Below are 23,208 nucleotides of genomic sequence, written 5' to 3' on the forward strand. Positions count from 1 at the left end.
AACTAAGGGGGTTGGGGATTTAGCTCAGTGGTAGAGCGCTTGCCGAGCAAGTGCAAGGCCCTGGGTTCGGTCCCAAGCTCCGAAAAAAAGAAAAGAAAAAAAAAGAAAAAAAAAAACTCAGGTGACAGCAGATGCTGGTGAGGATGTGGAGAAGGAGGAACACTCCTCCATTGTTGGTGGGATTGCAGACTAGTACAACCATTCTGGAAATCAGTCTGGAGGTTCCTCAGAAAGTTGGACATTGAACTACCTGAGGACCCAGCTATACCTCTCCTGGGCATATACCCAAAAGATGCCCCAACATAGAACAAAGACACATGCTCCACTATGTTCAGAGCAGCCTTATTTATAATAGCCAGAAGCTGGAAAGAACCCAGATGCCCTTCAACAGAGGAATGGATACAGAAAATGTGGTACATCTACACAATGGAATATTACTCAGCTATCAAAAACAATGACTTTATGAAATTCGTAGGCAAATGGTTGGAACTGGAAAATATCATCCTGAGTGAGGTAACCCAATCAAAGAAAAACACACATGGTATGCATTCATTGATAAGTGGATATTAGTCCAAATGCTCGAATTACTCTAGATGCACAGAACACATGAAACTCAAGAAGGATGACCAAAATGCAAATGCTTCACTACTTCTTTAAAAGGGCAACAAGAATACCCTTGGCAGAGAATAGGGAGGCAAAGTGTATAACAGAGGCAGAAGGAACACCCATTCAGAGCCTGCCCCACATGTGGCCCATACATATACAGTCACCAACTAGATAAGATGGATGAAGCAAAGAAGTGCAGGCCGACAGGAACCGGATGTAGATCTCTCCTGAGAGATACAGCCAGAATACAGCAAATACATAGGTGAATGCCAGCAGCAAACTACTGAACTGAGAACGGGACCCCCATTGAAGGAATCAGAGAAAGGACTGAAAGAGCTTGAAGGGGTTCAAGACCCCATATGAACAACAATGCCAACCAACCAGAGCTTCCAGGGACTAAGCCACTACCCAAAGACTATACATGGACTGACCCTGGGCTCCAACCTCATAGGTAGCAATGAATGGCCTAGTAAGAGCACCAGTGGAAGGGGAAGCCGTTGGTCCTGCCAAGACTGAACCCCCAGTGAACGTGATTGTTGGGGGGAGGGCGGTAATGGGGGGAAGATGGGGAGAGGAACACCCATCGAGAAGGGGAGGAGGAGGGGTTAGGGGGATGTTGGCCCAGAAACCGGGAAGGGGAATAACAATTGAAAAATGTAAATAAGAAATACTCAAGTTAATAAAGATGAAAAAATAAATAAATTTTAAAAAGTACTATTATTAGGGCTGGATAATAGCTAACTGTGTAAAATGCTTGCTGTATAAGCATAAGGACCTGAGTTTGGATTCCCAGCATTGTTTTAAAAGAAAGGTATAGTACACATTTGTAATATACAGAGGTAGATTGTGAGGCAGTTAGATACTGTGGGTTTGCTGGCCAAAAGTTTAACCCAAATGGAGAGCTCCAGATTAAGTGAGAGACCAGTTTAAAGAGTAAGTTGGAAGGGCCAAAGAGATGACTCAGTAGGTCAAGGTACCTGCTGATAACCCCAGTTTGATCCCTGTAACCCAAAAAGAAGAGAACCAACTCAGACAAGTTGTCTGACCTCCACTTGTACACTATGGTACATGAGCGAACACACACACACACACACACACACACACACACACACACACACACACACACACACACACACACACTAAATTAATATGCCCTTTCCTTGAGGACCAGCTCTTATAGTATCAGAAGTTGCTATGGAAGATGCCAAGAAGGAAAAGCAAACAATAGCTCTACTTAACTGTAAAGCCTAAACCACAACAATTACCAGCCCACAAGACATCCCAAATGGTATCATAGTGGCGGTTTCATTTTGGGGGGTAACTGAAAGTTGTCTAATTAGACTTAAAGCTAGCTCAGTAGGAAGGAATCCATGTTTGGTGGTCTAAACCTAGCCAACTAGCTGTGCCTGGAGAGGTTATAAACCTAGAGAGAAACCTACTGCTGCCAATTTCCTAAACAACTCTAGTACCTAATGGTGTTCCACACACTCACACCCATAGATAAATGTAGCTCTTAGCCTTCATCAAAACATCTTCTTTCTGCAGCAGATACAGACATTAAAAGAGAAACACAATTGGTCAAAATGTAAAGATCAAGTGGCTGTGGGTGCCCAATCCCAATTAGTACATCTAAAATGTAATCTCTACACCTAAGACTCAGGGAATATTATAGAAGCCAGGACAGAAAGTTTCTATGAGCCAGAGGCCCATAATGCTAGTATCTTTAGATATGATAGGAAAACTGCACCAATGAGATCTCAAAAACATGGTTGCTAAACATGACCTTCATAATGACATAGCAGTGGGCATGCCAACAGGGATAGAAGCAGTTCTGAAGGCACACCTTGATGAAGAGCATAGGCCATGGCTGCTGGGAAAGAATCCTTTTCCAGAGATAAGCCCCCAATTGGTTATCCAATCCCAGTGGCCCACTCTAACACAGAGACATACATGGACATATGAGCACACACATGTAACAATAAGAAGAGGCCACGAGTTTGAGAGGGAGCAGACAGAATGAGCTGGAGGAGGGAGTAGGAAGGGTAGAAATGATGTCCTGTATTAACAACCTATACTTTCTCAAGAAAAGCCTTGCAACATCAAAATGCCTGAGTCCGAGAGTGTTTTTCTTTTCTTGGAGCTAATCTTTATAAATACAATACACAATAAACATTTTTATTCCTCTTTTTAGAAATGAAGTAATAAATAACTTAGAATCTTGAGAAAAGTAAGGAGAATGATAGAGGAAAATGCTTGATGTTAACTGCTTGAATCTACACATACACATGTAGATACACATGCATACACACAGTTATTTTTTTATGGATTATGGATTGTTTAATGTGTACTTCAGGCTGTTTTTGTTTTTTGTTTTTAGGTTGGGATATGATCTCCCAACAAAATGTTATAAGGAAACATATTAGGACAACAGGATTCAGTATAAGGACCTACAAATTCGCTGGCTTGCTTTAAAAGTACTCAACATTTCTGGGTCTATGAGGATAATACTGTCTTTTCCCTAGGTTGTAAGGTTAAACAAGACAGATACTGGGTCATGTGTGTGATAGTGTGCTTTCATTAACACAGCCTCTAAAGAACTAATAAAATAATGCTACAATCAAGTATCTAAGTTGATCACTTCTACAAGTCTTTCTACTTTATAAAAAACCATTTCTCCTTCCAACTGCAGAGGTAGAAATTCCTAAGGAACATGCTTTGTGGCTCTCATTCTTCTGAGTTTTAACAGTATTTCTGAATTGCTTCTGGCCAGGTGGTGTCTCTGAGGTACTCATTCACATGTCCTCCTGAGTTTGTTTTCTCTGCCTACATAACATTCTTCTTTACTCATGTTCCTGAAGGAGACTCAAATGTCTATAGGAACTTGACCATTGATTCTTATATATCGAAATTCCCAAGCAGAGGGGATGAATGCTGAATGTTAGGGGAACACTGGGTTGAAGCATCTGTGCCTGGCCTTTGCATATACGCAGCTTGCCAGTAATTGCTAAGTTTTCTCTCTGACAACAATTATCCCCCCCAATTTCTTCATCACTCCCACTCCCCCCACCCCCAGTTAATTATCAGTTCTGGAATTAAACTGCTTGCTTCTCCTGTAGTTGTCATGGTAACAGTTGGCCTGCACCTGCCACTGGGTGAACAGTGGCTCTTTGAGAAGAGGCAATGGCAGTTGCTGGCTCCACAAAAGCCAGGGAGTAAACTAATGTTTACCTGTCTGGGGATTCTTTCTTGGCAAGCCTAGTCTCAACTTATTTTTCCAAACTGTTTGTTTGTATTTGACAAAGAAAAGAAAAATGGTGGTAAAAGGCTGAATCCCTGTTGACTGTTATAATCTTACCCCTCAGCTTTACTTATTTCCCGTGAGTAAGTTGCAAGATCTAAATGGTCTGTCTCCTGACAAAGGAACTGCAATATAAAGGCTGAACACAGAGAACTTTAAGACTGTTGTATCTGGGTTCTAAATCCTAGTGAAATTGTTTGCTTACTGTATGACCATAGGTGAATCACTCAACTTCTTATAGTATCAATTTTATCATATACATAAGGGCAGAGAGCATAACTAGGACTCCAACAGTTATTTTAAAGCTCTGAGATTACATTGGTTTAGCTCCCATTCAGTGTTCGAGGTATCGTAACTCTCACTGCTGTTGCTGGTTAGCTACCAATCCTGGACATCTCTTAAGATAGGACAAAGCTGCCAACTTGGTCACTTTATACTTGTCTGAGTGACAGTACCTCTGGACAGATAAAATACATTGTGCCACAACATCTAGATCAAGATGCATCTAAAGCCAGAACAGAGAAATACTGAGAAATGATGCTTTCCCTGCCTGGCACCCTTGAAGTTCTCTCAGCTCCTCCCTCTCTGTGCTGTTTTTTTCATGCTCTGTCTCACTTTCCTTTAAATAGAATTGATGGAATCAGAGTATAAGGAGACATGTATCACCAAGGAAACAAAATCCTTTCATTTTACAACCACACTTCAACCTACAGAGAACTGGTAGTGGTATTGAGGACTTAAGGGAGGGAGGCATTTACATAAAAAGGAGCTTTTCTTCCCTGAGACACTGGCATATAGACAAAGTTTTTCTTTCGTGAACCTCTAACTACTCATGATTAGGCTGTCTAAACAAGTGCATCTTGGTCCATGGTAAGAACAAAACAAAACACCCCCCATTTGAGATACCACACTCTATGTGTACATATACACATTATATACATATATAAGTTTTGTCTTTTCTTAAAGATTTGAAATCATTTCCTTGCAGTTCTAATGTTAAGGAAACGTCTACTTAGTGACTCTAAACCTTTCACCACCTTAAAAAAAAAAAGAAAAAGAAAAAAGAAAAGAAAACCAAAACAAAACCTATTAGTATGTGTTCCCAGCATGTTGTAAGGATGTCTCCTGAAAGTTTCCATTCCCCACAACTACCAAAAATAGAAAGTAAAAGAAAAAAAAAGGGGGGGGGAAAGAAAGGAAGGAAGGGAGGAAAGATGGTATTAGAAAGTAGAAAAATATGTTGTTACTGTTTGCCTGTCTCTCACTGGGAAGAAAGAAGGAAAAGGAACTTGAGACTTAAAGGCAGGTTTCTTGAAAATAAAACAGACTCAATAAACGATTTTTCTGTGACTGGCCACATGTGTGTGTGTGTGATAGCAAGGCTATCAAGAATAGTTATTCTTTTAAAAAGAATAGAGTTTTGACTTCCTAAAACATATTCTGCTAAGAACCAGGACATAATGGTTAGGAAGACAAACAAGAAAGAAGAGAGTAGGGCCACAGCCAGAATCCTTAGCCTCAGTTCTAATTGAACACCAACACAGCATCAGTTCTCACCAATCTCTTTGACTAGTTTTTAAGTAAAACGTCTATGTCCTCCATTTGAAAAATGTTGGTACATTTAAGATTGCCTTTCTTCATTTATTTGAAAGGAATTAGGTAATTATTTTCTAGACTTTATTTTAAATTAGAGGAAGGTAGAACTGTAAACATAGGAATATAAATAGAATGAAAATTAAATAAAGCCCTTCAAATATTTTACCTCATTTCATATTTTTGCATGTAAAAACTAAAAAAAGAATGGTTTCTGTGCTTCATGGTGTTTGTTAAATATGTCAGATTTTTAAAATTACATGTGAATTTTGTGTGTGTGTGTGTGTGTATGTATGTATGTATGTATCTATGTATGTATGTATCCAGAGCATGCACGTGGAGGTCATAGGACAGTTGGTTCTCTACATTTATCACATGAGTCTCCAGAGTCAAATTCAGGTCATGATGCTTGGCAGCAAGCCTTTTTAGTAGCTGAGCCATCTCACTGGCCCAGCTGTCAGATTGATGGAGAAACAGAGGCATTAAAAACAAACTAACAATTTATGGTGTATAACAAACTATGAGATGGGATTAGAGGAATAATAGAAAATCTTGGCTTCAAGAAGTACTGTGAAGGTACCCAAATTCCAAGGAGGGAAAGAGCTAGATTCTCAGAAGTGCAGACAATCCTGAGAGCTCTGGAGACCACCACTTCTGCTCACATTCCTGGCCCAAGAGGAACCAGCCTAGAGCCTGCTGGACACAAGAACCTAGGAGCAGTTAGAGACAGGATCCTTCTGGTCTCTGTTGTACCCAGAGCTGAAAGCCAGTCACCAGGAGCTCTGACACACCTGAGAACAGAGGTAAAGCCACTACTTTTGCTCTGAGGGACCTGCCTGGAGCCCTCAGAATAGAGGAACCCAGGAGCAATCTGGCACAACATCCTTCGGGTTTCCACCTGCACCCGGAGCTGACCATGTGACACAGCTCTCTGTACCAGATCCTGCTCGGAGAAAGCCAGTCTCCAGAAGTGCTGATACACAGGCTTACAGGAGGGTCAAGCCCCTGTCAGAGATGGCAAGACCAGCTAATACTAGCAACAACCAGATGGCAAGAGGCAAGTGCAGGAATCTAAGCAACAGAAACCAAGACTACTTGGCATCATCAGAACCCAGTTCTCTCACCAAAGCAAATACTGGATATCCAAACACACAGGAGAAGCAAGGTTTGGATTTAAAATCACATCTCATGATGATGATAGAGGAGTTTAAGAAGGACATAAATAACTCCTTTAAAGAAATATAGGACAACACAGGTAAACAAGTAGAAACCCTTAAAGAGGAAACACAAAAATCCCTTAAAGACCAATGACTTATGCTCTAAGATCAAGAATTGACAAATGGGACTTCATAAAATTTCAAAGTTTCTTTAAGGCAAAGGACATTGTCATTAGGATAAAACAGTAACCAAGAGATTGGAAAAAGATCTTTACTAATCCTACATCTGATAGAGGGCTAATATCCAAAATATACAAAGAATTCAAGAAGTTAGACTCCAGAGAATTAAATAATTCTATCAAAAAATGGGGTACAGAGGTAAACAAACTCTCAGCTAAGGAATATTGAATGGCTGAGAAATACCTAAGAAATGTTCAACATCCTTAGTCATCAGGGAAATACAAATCAAAACAACCCTGAGATTCTACCTCACACCAGTGAAAATGGCTAAGATCAAAAACTCAGGTGACAATGGATGCTGGTGAGGATGTAGAGAAAGAGGAACACTCCTCTTTGTTGGTGGGATTGCAAGCTGATACAACTACTCTGGAAATCAGTCTGGAGGTTCCTCAGAAAATTGGACATAGTACTACCTGAGGACCCAGCTATACCACTCCTGGGCATATACCCATGAAGCTCATAAAGAAGGAAGACCAAAGTGTGGATGCTTCAGTACTCCTTAAAAGGGGGAACAAAAATACTCATAGGAGGGGATATGGAGACAAAGTTTGGAGCAGAGACTGAAGGAATGGCCATTCAGAGCCTGCCCCACCTGGAGATCCAACCTATATACATACAGACACCAAACCTAGACAATATTGATGATGTCAAGAAGTGCATGCTGACAGGAGCCTGATATAGCTGTGTCCTGAGAGGCTCAGCCAGAGCTTGACAAATATAGAGGAAATTTCTTGCAGTCAACCACTGAACTGAGAATGGGGTCCCCACTGGAGGAGTTAGAGAAAGGATTGAAGGAGCTGAAGGGGTTTGTAACCCCTTACGAACAACAATAACAACCAACCATATCTCCCAGGGGATAAACCACTATCCAAAGAATACACATGGACAGACCCATTACTCTGGCTGCATGTGTAGCAGAGGATGGCCTTGTTGGACACCAATGGGAGGAGAAGCCCTTGGACCTGCCAAGGCTCAATCCCCCAGTATAGGGGAACACCCTCATAGAAGGGGATGGAAGATGAGATAGGGGTTTACTGACGGGAAACCAGGAAAGGGGATAACATTTGAAATGTAAATAAAAATATTCAATAAAAAAAGAAGTAATGTGTAACAGGAAATGTCTAAACCTTTGATGTGTCAATGCGGCATCCTAGTCACTAAAGGACCTCCACATCAAACCAGATACACTCAAACTAATAGAAGAAAAACTAGGGAAGAATCTGGAACACATGGGCACTGGAAAAAATTTCCTGAACAAAACACCAATGGCTTATGCTCTAAGATCAAGAATCGACAAATGGGATCTCATAAAACTACAAAAGCTTCTGTGGGAAGGACACTGTGGTTAGGACAAAACGGCAACCAACAGATTGGGAAAAGATCTTTACCAATCCTACAACAGATAGAGGCCTTATATCCAAAATATACAAAGAACTCAAGAAGTTAGACCAGGGGAGACAAATAACCTATTAAAAAAATGGGGTTCGAGGGGTTGGGATTTAGCTCAGTGGTAGAGCGCTTGCCTAGCAAGCGCAAGGCCCTGGGTTGGGTCCCCAGCTATGAAAAAAAAAAAAAGAAAAAAAAAAAAGAAAAGAAAAGAAAAAAAAATGGGGTTCGGAGCTAAACAAAGAATTCACAGCTGAGGAATGCCGAATGGCTGAGAAACACCTAAAGAAATGTTCAACATCTATAGTCATAAGGGAAATGCAAATCAAAACAACCCTGAGATTTCACCTCACACCAGTCAGAATGGCTAAGATCAAAAACTCAGGTGACAGCAAATGCTGGCGAGGATGTGGAGAAAGAGGAACACTCCTCTATTGTTGGTGGGATTGCAGACTAGTACAACCATTCTGGAAATCAGTCTGGAGGTTCCTCAGAAAATTGGACATTGAACTACCTGAGGACCTAGCTATACCTCTCCTGGGCATATACCCAAAAGATGCCCCAACATATAAAAAAGACATGTGCTCCACTATGTTCATAGCAGCCTTATTTATAATAGCCAGAAGCTGGAAAGAACCCAGATGCCCTTCAACAGAGGAATGGATACAGAAAATGTGGTACATCTACACAATGGAATATTACTCAGCTATCAAAAACAATGACTTTATGAAATTAGAGGCAAATGGTTGGAACTGGAAAATATCATCCTGAGTGAGGTAAACCCAATCACAGAAAACACACATGGTATGCACTTCATTGATAAGTGGCTATTAGCCCAAATGCTTGAATTACCCTAGATGCCTAGAACAAATGAAACTCAAGACGGATGATCAAAATGTGAATGCTTCACTCCTTCTTTAAAAGGGGAACAAGAATACCCTTTGGCAGGGAATAGAGAGGCAAAGATTAAAACAGACACAGAAGGAACACCCATTCAGAGCCTGCCCCACATGTAGCCCATACATATACAGCCATCCAATTAGACAAGATGGATGAAGCGAAGAAGTGCAGGCCGACAGGAGCTGGATGTAGATCGCTCCTGAGAGACACAGCCAGAATACAGCAAATACAGAGGCGAATGCCAGCAACAAACCACTGAACTGAGAATGGGACCCCCGTTGAAGGAATCAGAGAAAGAACTCGAAGAGCTTGAAGGAGCTCGAGACCCCTTATGAACAACAATGCCAAGCAACCAGAGCTTCCAGGGACTAAGCCACTACCTAAAGACTATACATGGACTGACCCTGGACTCTGGACTCTGACCTCATAGGTAGCAATGAATATTCTAGTAAGATCACCAGTGGAAGGGGAACCCCTGGTTCCTGCTAAGACTGAACCCCCAGTGAACGTGATTGTTGTGGGGAGGGCGGCAATGGGGGGAGGATGGGGAGGGGAACACCCATAAAGAAGGGGAGGAGGAGGGATTAGGGGGATGATTGCCTGGAAACCGGGAAAGGGAATAACACTCGAAATGTAAATAAGAAATACTCAAGTTAATAAAAATAAAAAAAAGCTGAAGTCTACTTATCTTCTAGAGTCTAGTTCCCGCCGGCACATGTATCCTCATACCTCTAAACCTTTATATTTGTTGGGTTTTCTGCCTGGATGACTTTCTTATTCTTTCCCTCAGAAAATGCCTAGCTTCACCCATCTGTCAGGATCCAGAAGAATTCTTTGAGTTAGCAGTGCAGTACTCTACACGCAATAGATTTTACTTATAGGATTATTATCATGCAACAGTGCAGCTTATACTCTGGAATCAAACTACTTCAGCTTGGAGACTGCCCTTTTTTTTTATAACTCCATGATCTCATAAATCACATAAATGTGAAACTTCTCTATGACTAATTTTTTCATCTTTGATGAAAAATGAAAATATATAAACATAAATACAAATTAGGGCTACTGTGAGCAATAAGTGGTTTAATATATCTAAATATTTAAAATTATCTACATACTTGGTACTTCATTAATGTTTCTTTAAATATCTTAATGATAATTATCTTATTGCAATTGAATAGGATAATAAAATTGTCTATTTAGCTAGAATTTGAAACCTTTGTAAATGCAAGAACACACATCTTTGTCCTCCTATCTCTAAGGCCATGGCCCCCTCTTCCTTAACCATTGTGGCTACTAAAAAAACAAAACTGAGATTTAAAATTTAAAAAATACTAATTAAAACACACTAAAGTAAAATTAATAAACATCCCAAAGACTATGTGCTAGAGGTTTGGTTACTAACTCTGCAGTGCTGGGCAGCAGTGTGTGAGACCTACTCAAGAACTACAGGAGTATGCCTTGAAAGCCACTGAGAGTCTGGCTCTTGTATTTTAACTCCTAGCCACCACTACTATCTACTACTTTCCATGATGTACTGTTTCATCACAAGTCCAAGGTCTAGACAGCCAACGATCATAGGTTAAAGTGTTTGAAACTATGTATGAGGAAAACATAATTTTCATATATATATTAGAGGAAATAGACTAACGTGATCCTCTGAGGACTGTGTGTGAATTCTCTAGGTTTTCACATAGGGTCCCAAACTATCTCATGTATTCTGTTGCAGCAATGAAACAACAACTAACACAAACCTCCTAACTTGGCAAAGGTGCAGTAGACAAAAATAACAGTACACAAGGTTAAGTGACTTGTCCAAGGTCACACCATTGGTTACAGGCACAAAAGAGAAGAGAAGTAGGTCAATGCCCTTTGTTCTTATTTCCTTCCAAACATGCTTCCTGTTTGATCACACAAGCAGCATGGGTCACATTCACAATCATCTCAACAGGCGCTTTATGTTTGAATAACAGACAACTTTGAAGATGAAAATTCTATAGAAGTTCCCTGTATAGTTGATATTATTAAAAAGCCATTTTTCTCTTAGTTTAATGAGGAAAAAAAATCAAAAAAAAACCCAAAAGCAGATCAAAATTTAATCCTGATCTTGTTCCTTTTTCTCCAAGCACGAGAGTTTAAGGGTCTCTCTCTCTCTCTCTCTCTCTCTCTCTCTCTCTCTCTCTCTCTCTCTCTCTCTCTCTCTCTCTCTCTCTCTCATTGCCTCCCACAAAACAATTGCTTTCACACCAGCAGATCATACTGCCACCCCCTCTCCTCAAGCACATATTACCTCTCAGCAGGCTTCGACAGGGGTAGAGAAGGAGCCAATCTGTGAGGCAGTGAACACAGATCTCCCATAATAGTACAGAGAAGACAGAAAATTGCTGCAGAAAGTGTAAATTGCTTTTTTGCTTGAAGAAGAAATAATCATTCTGGGTTTCAAAGAGACGGTCTTACAAGATGACTCCACAGTAGTTAATATTCACATTCTACATGTTAAAACTTTTGCTTTACCATACCCACTGAGGATCCTTGCCAGCCATAACTGTATATCATGATTTAAGGGGTAGTTACTATATAGCAAGTAATAAGCAACTATCCAATGATGTCAAACAAAGGCTTGCTTGGCTCCCTAGAGAAGCCTCTTGGTGTTGGTGCTTAGGAGATATTGTGTGAAGATTAAATAGATGGCCCTGGATAAGCACAGTAGCTAAGGATAAATCCCTTTCAGAAAATAGGCCACAGGAATTACATGTTGGTGAGTCACAATGCAGGTTGGAGGGAGTAGACCAAGGTGAGCCTCTGAGGACTGTGAGAATTCTCTTGGCTTTCACACAGGGTTACAAACTTGCCTCCTGCAGATAGTTCAAATGTGCCCTGAAAACAGATCAGACTCATTTCTTAGTTCTCCTACTTACTATTACTAACTAGCCTGTGATGTCTGTATAAATTTATTGGTAAGTCCTCATTTGACAAATGGGATAACTACATCATAGGTCTTGCATGAAGTTAAAGGAAAATGTACAGAAAGCACTTTGGACATAATTCTTTAGTACAGAGTAGGTACAATTACTATTGTTGTTAATTTGATAGAAAACTATAGAGCAAAACTTGATGAGGAACAGGCATAAACGACAGCACAATATTTGGCTAACTCATATCTAACAGCCCAGAAAGCCAAACCTAAGAACAAGGAGACTCCAGCTGGTGGACAGGAAGGAAAGTCTATTCCACAGGATATAGGATTTGTTCTTCCTTCCACAGTAGAGGACAACTTAATATGGGATCTAGTATCCTAGCTATTCTTTGTGCAGGGAGAAGTACATTTCCTTTACACACCAAACCCTCACGTAATCTCTCAGCAACACAGAAAACTTTGGAACAAAATCTCTTTGGCTTGTTGAAATGGTAAAGTGTTTATCATAAGTGAGAAGAATTTTAGATCGAAGGCAATCTACCCTGAAGTGGTAGCTGGAACAGACTGAGCAAATGGTGTTCAACACAAATAAGCGGAATAGAACCACTAAGCATGGATTTAAAGGTTAAGAAGAAAATATGAATCCTCTCCCCTCTTTTTTGCCAATTTAGAACATGCTCTTAAGTGTACATAGTCCTGAAAATGATTTTGTCAAGTCGTGGTCCAAGAGAACCCTGCTGACGTCCACAGCAGCCTGGCTTGAGGTAGGCAGCTGGTATCTCTATGCCTTGTCGAAACGACACGAAGGGATCTATCTCCAGGTAAACCTGAAAGCTAGTCTCACACACTGCCCTGCAAGCATCCTCATACTTTTCTAATCAATGTTACCTTGGAATGTGACTATAACAAAATGAGAATGTTCAGCCTAATCGAGCTCTGTCAGGATAGAAATTCCATGTACTAAGCTATGGAACCTTCCCATTACTTCTGCTAAGCTCTTGTCTTTTAGCATGGTCTTGCTTGAACTCTCTTTGGCAGAAAGAAGGTTTATAGTTGTGACTGTCCTTGATTTCAAGGAGCTGGAGAATAAAGGTGCAAAGTGCTGTGGAGAATCTGGTGTCCAAATCAAATGCTTGTGCAAAATGGTGAAAACTTGGTTAATAATTAGAGCAAACACTGATTCAGGATCCTGTCATTACAAGTCTTGTGCTATAGCTTAGACATGATGTATCCTTGAAAAGTTTATAAGAAGTAATATAACCTTTAAAGAGTGACGATTAGTGGAATGTGACTGGGCTACCACCCTGGGAAGAAATTAATTTAGGTCTATGGAATTGGGTTAGTTTTTTTTTTTTAAAAATGGGAGTCTGAAACCTCCCCTTTAGTGAGCCTTTCTTCTTGTCCAGCTATTCTATTCTATTCAAGCTACCATGATGCCATGCACAATGAGGTCTTCACAAGAGCTAATCAGATAGTGGTACCATGAGCCTTCAAAACTGCAAGGGAATCAATTTCTTTATATAGTAGTCACCCTCGTGTATTTTGTCCAAGAACACAAAACAAAAACCACCTAGCTTAATCAATTTACCTAGGCTTCTTATGATTGCCTCGAGTTAAGTTTTCTACTCTGAAGACAGCAGATACAAAAAACGCAAACCTGCTCAGGTCAATTTTTTGTTTAAATTGCTGTTTTGCTTTTTAAGAAGTGTCTCATATAGCATAGGCTAACAAGGCTGACTTTAAACCCTTAATCCTTCTGCCTCTACTTCCTGACTGCTGGGATTATAGGACTGTCGTTTCAAATTCTTTAATGGCTTTCCACTGATTCCAGGATAGTGCAAATACTCTAAGAAGGCTTTTAAGACCAAAATTAACACAATGCTTCTTTATCTTCCACCTTCTCTGATCTAGTGCTTTTATACAAGAAATTCCCTTACCTACAACAACAACGCCACACTCAACCTTTGTGTGTTTTCTCATCTTCAGACCCCTGTCTATATATAACCTTTTCTGTTAGGCTTCCTCTATCATTCTTTCTTTCTCCTTTCCTCCCTCCTTCCCTCCCTCCCTCCCTCTCTCCCTCCCTCCCTCCCTTTCTCCAAACACCCTCTTGCTTTCCTTCCTTGGTTTTTGTGGAACAGACAATGATTTAACCCTTTCCTCAAGCAGCCTGACTTCCCTTTTCATTATTCCCTCCATAATGATGCTTTGTATCCTTACCTCTGTCTAGACTCTAAATGTGCCATGTTGCCTTAGTTACCATTATGTGGGTAACACTGTGTAGTACATGCCTGACACAAAGCAGGATCACACACACATTTTTATGTTAAGTGTTTGCATGAGTTTATGTGTATCCCATATGAGTCAGAAAGAGGACATTAGAGCCCCAGGAACTAGAATTACAGATGGTTATGACCTGGGAATACTTGGGAATAGTTATTTCTCTTAACTGCTGAGACATCTCTTCAGTTCCTACAAATACTGTAAAAAGATGAGAAGGATCTAGGAAGGAAAGAAATCATAATATAGAATAGGCTTATTCCTGAAAACATTTAGAAGGTCGAATCTGAAGGGATTCTCTGGAGCCATATAGGTTTAAAGCATGATGCTGCTGGTTTGAACCACAACTGACCAGAGCTGGTTATTTCCCTGTAGTTCTGAAGTGGAAGCTCAGGAACACAGTTATCAAAAGAAGGAAGTACCAAAAGATGCACATTAAGGATATCATTTGGAACATCTTAAGAAAGGGGTTCAACTGTGCCAGTATGGGTTACTTTCTATTCATCAGTAGGTCCCATAGACTCTCCCACAACATTATAGGTTATTGCCATTGCTCTTGCTTAGCCCCCAGAAGTTGATGGTAAGACACTATTGTTAAAAACACCACATATTTGAGTCAGTAGACATGGAGAAATTGATCCGGTACTAACCAACCTAGAAGTTTCATCTCTACTGGCTAGCTTCGACAATAATAGAAAGTACCATGCAGGCTCAGGAGCGGGGAGGGAGGTGTCAATAATCTAACTCAGGTGTACATCTTGCAAGATATGTCCATGGGGGAAAAATGGGACTAATGCTATGAGAGTAACTGACAACTTTTCTGGTTAGATTTAAGGTCCAATCCATAACATAGAATTCATGCCCCGTACTAACTGGATCAAGAATCCAAAGCTGGGTAGGTCATGAGCCCGAGGGGAGAACCTACTATTATTCTGCTTAACGGACTTCATTTTAAATTATTCCCTAAATATGTATCTTTATACCCAAAAATTGGTACATTTTCAAGCCCTATCAGAGAAGCTTCTTTTTGTAGTAAGTGTTGATTAATACAGAGACTCACATCTGATCAATATGCAGAGAACAAGATACTAAAGTCTGTTCAGCCCTTAACAGGACACCCATATCACACCCTTCCTCCACAAATACTCCCCAGGAGATCACTAGAGAAGAGGGTGGAAAGATTGTTAAGAGCCACAGTTAGAGGAGAGCTACAGTAAAACAGTGTTTTCAGGATATAACAGGCCACTACACACATGAAGTCAGTGGCTCTGACTGAACACACAAGGCTTAAACAAAATCAAGCCAGTCCTAACGCCAGAATGGATGAGGTAGAGGTTCACAATGTCCCAGTCCTAGGTGAGGACCTATTGGCAACTGACAGCTGCTAGGGGAAGAAATATGTCAATTTTCAAGGATATAACCTTCCATAGGTTGCCCCTGTTCCAGTGGATGGTCCTACACCCATGACATACTGGCAGCACTAAAGGGTTTAAAAAGAAATACGAGTTGGGAAGTAAAAATGATTGTGGGGATATGGAAAGGATTAAAGAGGAGGGAACAAGAGATAGATTTATCAAGACACATATTAATGTATGAAATTCTCAAACAATACATTTAAAGGGGATCATTCAAGATGAGGTAATTAGTTTTACCTGTCGATTTGACAGGATCTAAAATCACTTTGGTAGATAAACCTCTATCCATGTGTACTTGGGAAAGACCATCTTGGTTAAATTGGCCTGGACATGGCTGTAGCGAGTCATCTTTATTAGTTTAACTGAGAGGGGAAAGCTTTCCACTGTGAGTAGTACCATTCCGTAGGTGGGATCTTAGACACTGTATAGATAAAGGAAAAACTAGGGTAAACACAAGACTACAGTGTTCTTTTCCTCTCTTTAAATGCAATGTGACCTGCTGCTTCAAGTTCCTGTTGCCTGGACTTTCCCACCATAATGGACTGTACCTTGGCTGTGAGCAAAAACAATCCCTCTCTCTCTTAAATTATCTTTGCCAGGGTATATATAGTTCATCACAGCAAAAGCGGGGGGGCACGGATGGGGACGGGACAGAAACCTGAGACATGAGGAAAAAAAAAGAATGGCATTTGTTGGTCAGAAATAAAACCAGAGTCAAATACTGGCTCTATTGGCAATCTTGGACAGTGTATTTAAGATTCTTTTAAGAAGGAATTGAACTATATTAGTGAATTCTGCACTGAGATCTGAGGAACTCTGTCTCTGCAAAAGCCACTCCGGTTCTACTGGGATTAAGAAGGTGGCTCACCATGTTTCCTCTACACCTCGCTTTGCATCTTTTTAGTTCCTCTCCTAGAGATCCTTTATAGCAGGTATCTTAGAGAAGTAGCAAGCAAAATTCTGTTGACAATGACTTGTAATTTGAAAACTTGTTAATATTTAAGTATGTATTAAAATGCGTATGTTGAGAATTGGTAAATATATTCAATGCATATTAAAATGACTCCAAATCAAAAAAAAAAAAATTAAATCTTCAAACCCAGAAAAAAAAAAAGGTGGCTCACCAAAGGATATAGTCTTAACTCCACATAAAGAAAAATGTTTTATATTTAGTGAGGGTCTTCTTAAAACCCATTAGAAAGGGCAGTACTTGTGGTTAAATTAAAGTTTGAATAGCAGAGACCTAGACATCCTTTCTAATATCTCCCTGTCGTAAGTCCTTTAGTCTCCATGACAGATGGGGGCTGTCTGGACATTACACTTTGCTTGAAGGCACAACTGCAGCATTTCCTGTAGTCTTTTCTCACTACTCAAGCAGATGAAGAGGAAAGTTCAAGTTTACCATAAGGCTGAGGCAATAAAAAATATCCTATTAAATTTCTTCCAACTATTGATATAGAAAAGTACAAAAGCCTTTCCCCATTTAAACAATTTTTATACCTATTACCTAGTATTCATTGTGACATTCATTGTAACAGAAATAATATAGTCTAGTGCACATCCACAAAAGCCAATTTTTATCCAAAAAAGAACACTGTAAGTTTAATAGGTCCAGCCAGTAGTCTAATTCCCATTCAAATGTAGAGCCTGCTCTTCTTAACAAGGTATTCTGAATGTGCTAAAGAACAAAGCAGAGTCTTTGTCACTATATACTTTCAAGTCTATCTGTATCTGAAGTTTACAGGCAGAGAATGACACAGATGGGGAAGGAGATAGGAGTTGTACAAATAAAAGCCTCAAAGCCCTGAATTAAGACAGATATCCCTTTTCTATGCTATCCTTTCTTGTTAATATCTCAGGGGCCATTAGAATGCCACAGTGTCATTCCACTTCTAAGAACAGACAAGCAGCCATAATATAATCTTACCTGGGTCCTTCCTCATCACCCTGAAAAACAAAGAAGAAACAATATTAGAATTCATTGTTGGTAAAAACTGGTCTAGATTTCTCTAATTTCTCTCTTCATGCCAAACCAAAAGCAAGGTTGTCTATTTAACAAAAACAAAGAAGAAGATATCTAAGGCAATGGTTCTCAACCTTCCTAATGCTGTGACCCTCTAATTCAGTTCATGTAATGATAACCCCCAACCATAAAGTTATTTTTGTTGCTACTTCATGACTGTAATCTTGCTACTGTTATGAGTTGTAATGTAAATATCCGATAGGGAATCCCTGTGAAAGGGTCGGTTGACCTCCCAGAAGGGTCACAACCCACAAGTTGAGAACAACTGGTCTAAAGGGTAAGACGAAGACTATTATATCCCTATGTTCACACTGCCCAGCAGAAATGAAATGATAATTTGCCCTTGAAGCATGGATTGTGAACACACAGCCCTAGGAGGTCTAAATAATAGCCTTTTGTTTTGTTTTGTTTTGTTTTCATTTCTATGTCTGGCAGTATTCTGAGCAAACTGAGATCCTGAAATAGCAGTAGGTCTTGGGCAAAGCTAACCAGCTTCAAAAGCAACAAACTGTTTTCTTCAAAAGCTCATTTCTGTCATGGTCTAGCACTTTTTCTTGAAATAGGAATACAATGTTCTACCATACAGCATATTAAGATGGGAAGAATTCTGAACTGGCACTCAGGAAACAGATTCTGGTTGAAGTTCTGAAAGTTATGAGTATGTGCCACTGGGGCATGCTAATGAATTAAAATGGCCGTTGGGTCTCTCTCTGTAATTGGGTAGTTTGGACACTTGGTAATCTACCTCACTCATTACCCAAACAATACTTTTCTCTTTTCTTATTTATTCTGCAAGAATCAATGTCCATTATTTCTCTAGGTATTTTACTCTCTTGACCTAACTTTATCAGTAACCATCATAGCAGATTATCTGGCTTCCCCTCTGAAACAAAATGAGAGCTTTCAAAAGACTGAAGCCTCGCTCATGGCAGCATATTTATTATTCTGGTGCAAGTTATCTTTTACACTTTCCTCTTCAATCATTCAAGGTTGAATTTAATAGAAAACATACTTTCTGTTAGTACTCCCCAGAGAATCAATGAATGAATGATTCCAACTTGTATAAGCTGGAACCAGATACTCTGGGTTCAAATCTTGCTTCTCTGCACTTACTTGTATTACTCTAGCCAAGGTATTCTGTCTCTTTGAACTTCAACCCCCTAGTTTATAAAGTGGGGTACTAGCTGTCTCTGTATCATAGGATCAATGTGAGGATTAATTAATGTTCATAACTGTTAAGCATAGTGCTTGAGAGGACTCTGTTAATAAAGATTACTGACTAATATCAGTAGTAATTCATATGAATCATAAAAAACAGTATACATAAGTGCTGAGGATAATGACCTAACTTTCTATGAGATCTCAACAAGGTGCTCAGGCACAAACAAAATAAACTAAGTATTCTACAGGATCTATAGAAGGCATAATCAGAATGACCTCAGCAGTAAAATGACACTTTGGATAGGAAGGATTTGCTCAGGCTGGCAACACTAAAAAGTAGGAAGAAAATTGAAATAACAAGAGCAAAGATGATAGATAGATAGATAGATAGATAGATAGATAGATAGATAGATAGATGGATGATAAGATACATGAAAGGAAGTGAAGGAGAGAGGGACAGCAGTTTGGGTTCTGTGAAACTAAAAAATGAGGGTGTGTTTAGGGCAGTATGGGATTGGAGATAAGGGCAATGTGGGGTTAAGAGTGCAAGTGAGATAAAGACAGATTACCAATGATTAGGTCTATAGATGAAGCTCCAACCAGGAAAATGATTTAACCATTCTATGTACTGGAGGTTGAAAAGGAGGGTGTTCTAGCAGACTATTAGGGATTTGCAATAGTGTAAGGACACCAATCATCTACACTTCAATGAGAGAGAAGTAGGTAAATAGTGGAAGTAGAAGACCTCTTCGCATTTTGATCAACTTATACATCTCAAGAGTACTCTCGAAAGCAACGTCATATAACTTAAATTTCATTAGTTATATAACTATCAATTACATAATTAAACTCCAACACAAATTTTCATTGATCATTGGCTATTTAAACCTAAAATAACCTTGTAGGAAAATACATCTAGTCATTCTCCCATGATTTAAAGCAAATCTTCATCACTGCCACACATCTTGGTGTAATGGTAATGAGACAGGATTTTGTGCATGGTTCTCATGGCACACTCTCAATTCTAGCATTTGTGAGGTTGAGGAAGAAGAGTGGTGAATTAGAATCTAATCTAATAGGTTAAATAGGAAGGCCTGTAGGATTTCTGAATCATAAAAATAGGATCTCAAGTTAACTTCTGCAAAAGTTTGGCAATTAACTTTTCCAAAATTCACTTTTCTAAACAAATACATGATATATTGTGAGTGTTCAACAAATGGGAGTCATATTGAGCTTCCGCTGAATTACTAATTGATAGTTTCTCAGGGAACAGCAGAGAAAATATAAGGCATAGTTTTGCTGTATGTCATTTTTCAGAATGACACTGCTAAAAAGTATACAGACGCCAGAATCAAACTTTTATTACTGGAGGAATGAACAAATGGATGAAACAACAAGCACAATTAGAAAGTATAAGCCTATTTAGATAACTTTATCAGACATACAGAAGATTATAACTTGCTAGTACACGATGTGTACAAGCTGGTCCTGCTATACTGTTCACCTTTATCTCAAAAGCCTTGTTAACTCAAGGCACTCCTATAGATCAAGCCTAACTCAGAAACTTCCTCACTGAGAGCTTGAGAGAAATAAGGCTCTTTTCTAATCTCTACATCTGTAGAATTCATTCTTTTCAGCTAGTAGTCAAGGAAAACTGACAGTGACAGTATCTGTCAGTGGATTTCAACCATTTGAAAAAGAAACTGTTTTGTTCATATCTAAGGTACACAAGTACATAATAAGTAATTACACAGGAGTTCAGGCAAAGATAGAGCAGGATTTAAAGTTAGTTTCTATTGCCACTATAAGTTAATTCTGGTTACAAACATTAGAAGTGACTAATATTAAGCAATACTCCCCAATCCCTCCTTTAAACATTGTGAGTGCCCGTGGGTGGCACACTGCACTATAATGTGACCTTTTCTATTCCATTAGTGGAAATAAGGTTAACCTAAATTCAAGTTTAATCCTAAACCTGCTTAAAAAACCTGTAGCCATTATGACAAGTTAAACAACAAAAATGAATGTAAGAAAAGCAACAGTTGTCCCCAAGAATTGGTTCTTGAGACATTGACTATACATGGTAAAAATTAGTAACGAATTTGATTATAGGTGGAACATGCAAAATACTACAAACAGATTACGACAACATCTAAGAGACTACACTTAACTTGCTTTAAATCGTATCTCCATCATTACCCACATTTTAGCCAAGAAGTTTATTGCTGCATTCTTAGGGTGCTGGGAAGCAAACCCACAGCTTTACATACTATATGTAACACTTCCTTTGAGCCATGTCCTAGTCCTAACTGGGCATTTAAAGTGGTAATGGATGTAGGTCATATTGAGAATATGACTTTCAACTTGAATTAGCGAACTTGTATTTTTCTAAAAACACCTGTATTCAAACTCAAAACTAGTAGAGTTTTAAAGTTAAAATAAATGTTTAAGCTATGCATATTTTATTTTTAAAAATTTCTCGAAAGAAACAACTTTTTGTAGCATTATCTTCCCTCAACTCAGAAAACTCCTTTCAAAAACTGACAGAAGGGTTGGGGATATACTCAGCTGATAGTGTGTCTAACATGCACCAGGCTCTGGATTCCAGCCTATGCACTACATATATTGAGCAAGGTGGCAAATGTCTGTAGTCTCAGCACTTGGGATATAAAGGCAGGAAAATCAGAGTTCATTCTCAGCCCCATGGCAAGTTTGGAGCCAATCAGGGTTTCACAAGACCCTATCTCAAAACAAAACAAAACAAAACAAAACAAAACAAAACAAAACAAAAACAAGACATATCCACTAGGCATAATATGAAAATGTTCATGAATTACAGATACAAATGCTTGATAAAGCATATCAGCCTTTTTTTTTAATTTGGATCACATCTCTCATAGCTCCTCTCCTCCACTCTCTCCCTCCCTCACTGCATCCCTTCCCCTTACACACACACACACACACACACACACACACACACACACACACACACACACACAGTCTTTGGTCCATATTCTAAAAGTACAGTGAAAGATAGCAAGAATGTTAGCTACACATGTCACTGGCAATCATTGAACACTGGAGCACAGAAGTGAAGGTCAGATTGCAAGAAGACACCCAGGAATGACTTCCATTATTTCTTAAGCATATTATTCTGAATAACAAAAAAACTAGATAAAATATTCTAAATATTTAAGTTTGATAGAGCAGAAGCTCAGAAAACAAAGAAGGGAATACTTTGTTTGAATTATGAAGCAAATGTAGAACTAATATCAAACACTGACAAAAACATAGACATAAAAATTATAGATCAATATACCTCATGGAAAGTCATAAAACCTCTTAAATTAACAAACTGAACCCAGATAACACATCAGAACTGGATAAGAAGTCAATCCTAAGAATGCAAGGTTAGTTTAATATTGTAAAATTAGTCAATATAACTAATTAATCATTAAAAAAATACAGAAAATTAATCCAGCAAATAAGCCCTCAATTTAAACAGATGGATCCATAATACCCAATGGGAAGTACTCCTTTGCTAGTTGCAAAGTTCAATCCACAGTTTTTCACTCTGGACTCTTTTAGGCTTTACTCCCTGTTCATTCTAATTCAGCCCTGTTTTCATCTCTAAAAGGACTCTCATCATTTTCAGGTTCACATGACATTTGAGATGGGAATGTGTCAGTTGCTTGCTCTCTTCTCTAACTGTGACTAGTATCTGCCTCATTGACTACATTCCTTTAATTTATGTTGGACAATATTTTACCAGGCCCAGGTGCCAGGAATAGACCTTGGTAGCCAATACCTCCACTTTAGTTGAAATCCTCCCCAAGTTTTCAGTTCATTTATGTTTAGAGATCATAAACAGCCATTTCCAAAGTTAACAAATATGGTAGTCATGTTCCTCATAATTCTCCTGCTACAGATGACCAGCATTTTCATTTACCTCTGCCTTTGGCTCAGCTGATTCATTAGAGGTATCAAGTTGTTCCTTGGCCTGGGCCATCTGAGTCATCAACCTATCCATGTGAGATTGGATGTCCGCCAATATCTCAGTCACATGAGCCGTAGCCATTGCTTCTTGGATGTCCACTAAATGAAGAGCCTTCTGCTCCTCATCAGCAATCACTTTCTGAACTTTCTTAAATTCTTGCTGTATAAATACTTTCATTTGGTCTCGAGTTACCTGTAGAAGAGACAAGTAAGAAGTGTAAATTGAACATAATGAA

General features: G+C 39.2%; 1 protein-coding gene across 1 annotated transcript in view; it reads right to left on the reverse strand.

The window, feature by feature from the left end:
• The window catches only part of Trim44 (tripartite motif containing 44), a 111,402-nt gene that overhangs the window by 42,432 nt on the left and 45,762 nt on the right, over positions 1-23,208 (reverse strand). The window contains exons 3-4 of the mRNA XM_032903790.1: positions 22,926-23,165; positions 17,720-17,739 (exon numbers count right to left, since the gene is read on the reverse strand). Of these exons, the coding sequence (XP_032759681.1) occupies positions 17,720-17,739; positions 22,926-23,165 (260 nt within the window). The remainder of the gene's footprint in view (positions 1-17,719; positions 17,740-22,925; positions 23,166-23,208) is intronic.

This window comes from Rattus rattus, chromosome 5 (genome assembly GCF_011064425.1).
Source record: "Rattus rattus isolate New Zealand chromosome 5, Rrattus_CSIRO_v1, whole genome shotgun sequence".
NCBI classification, from domain to species: domain Eukaryota; kingdom Metazoa; phylum Chordata; class Mammalia; order Rodentia; family Muridae; genus Rattus; species Rattus rattus.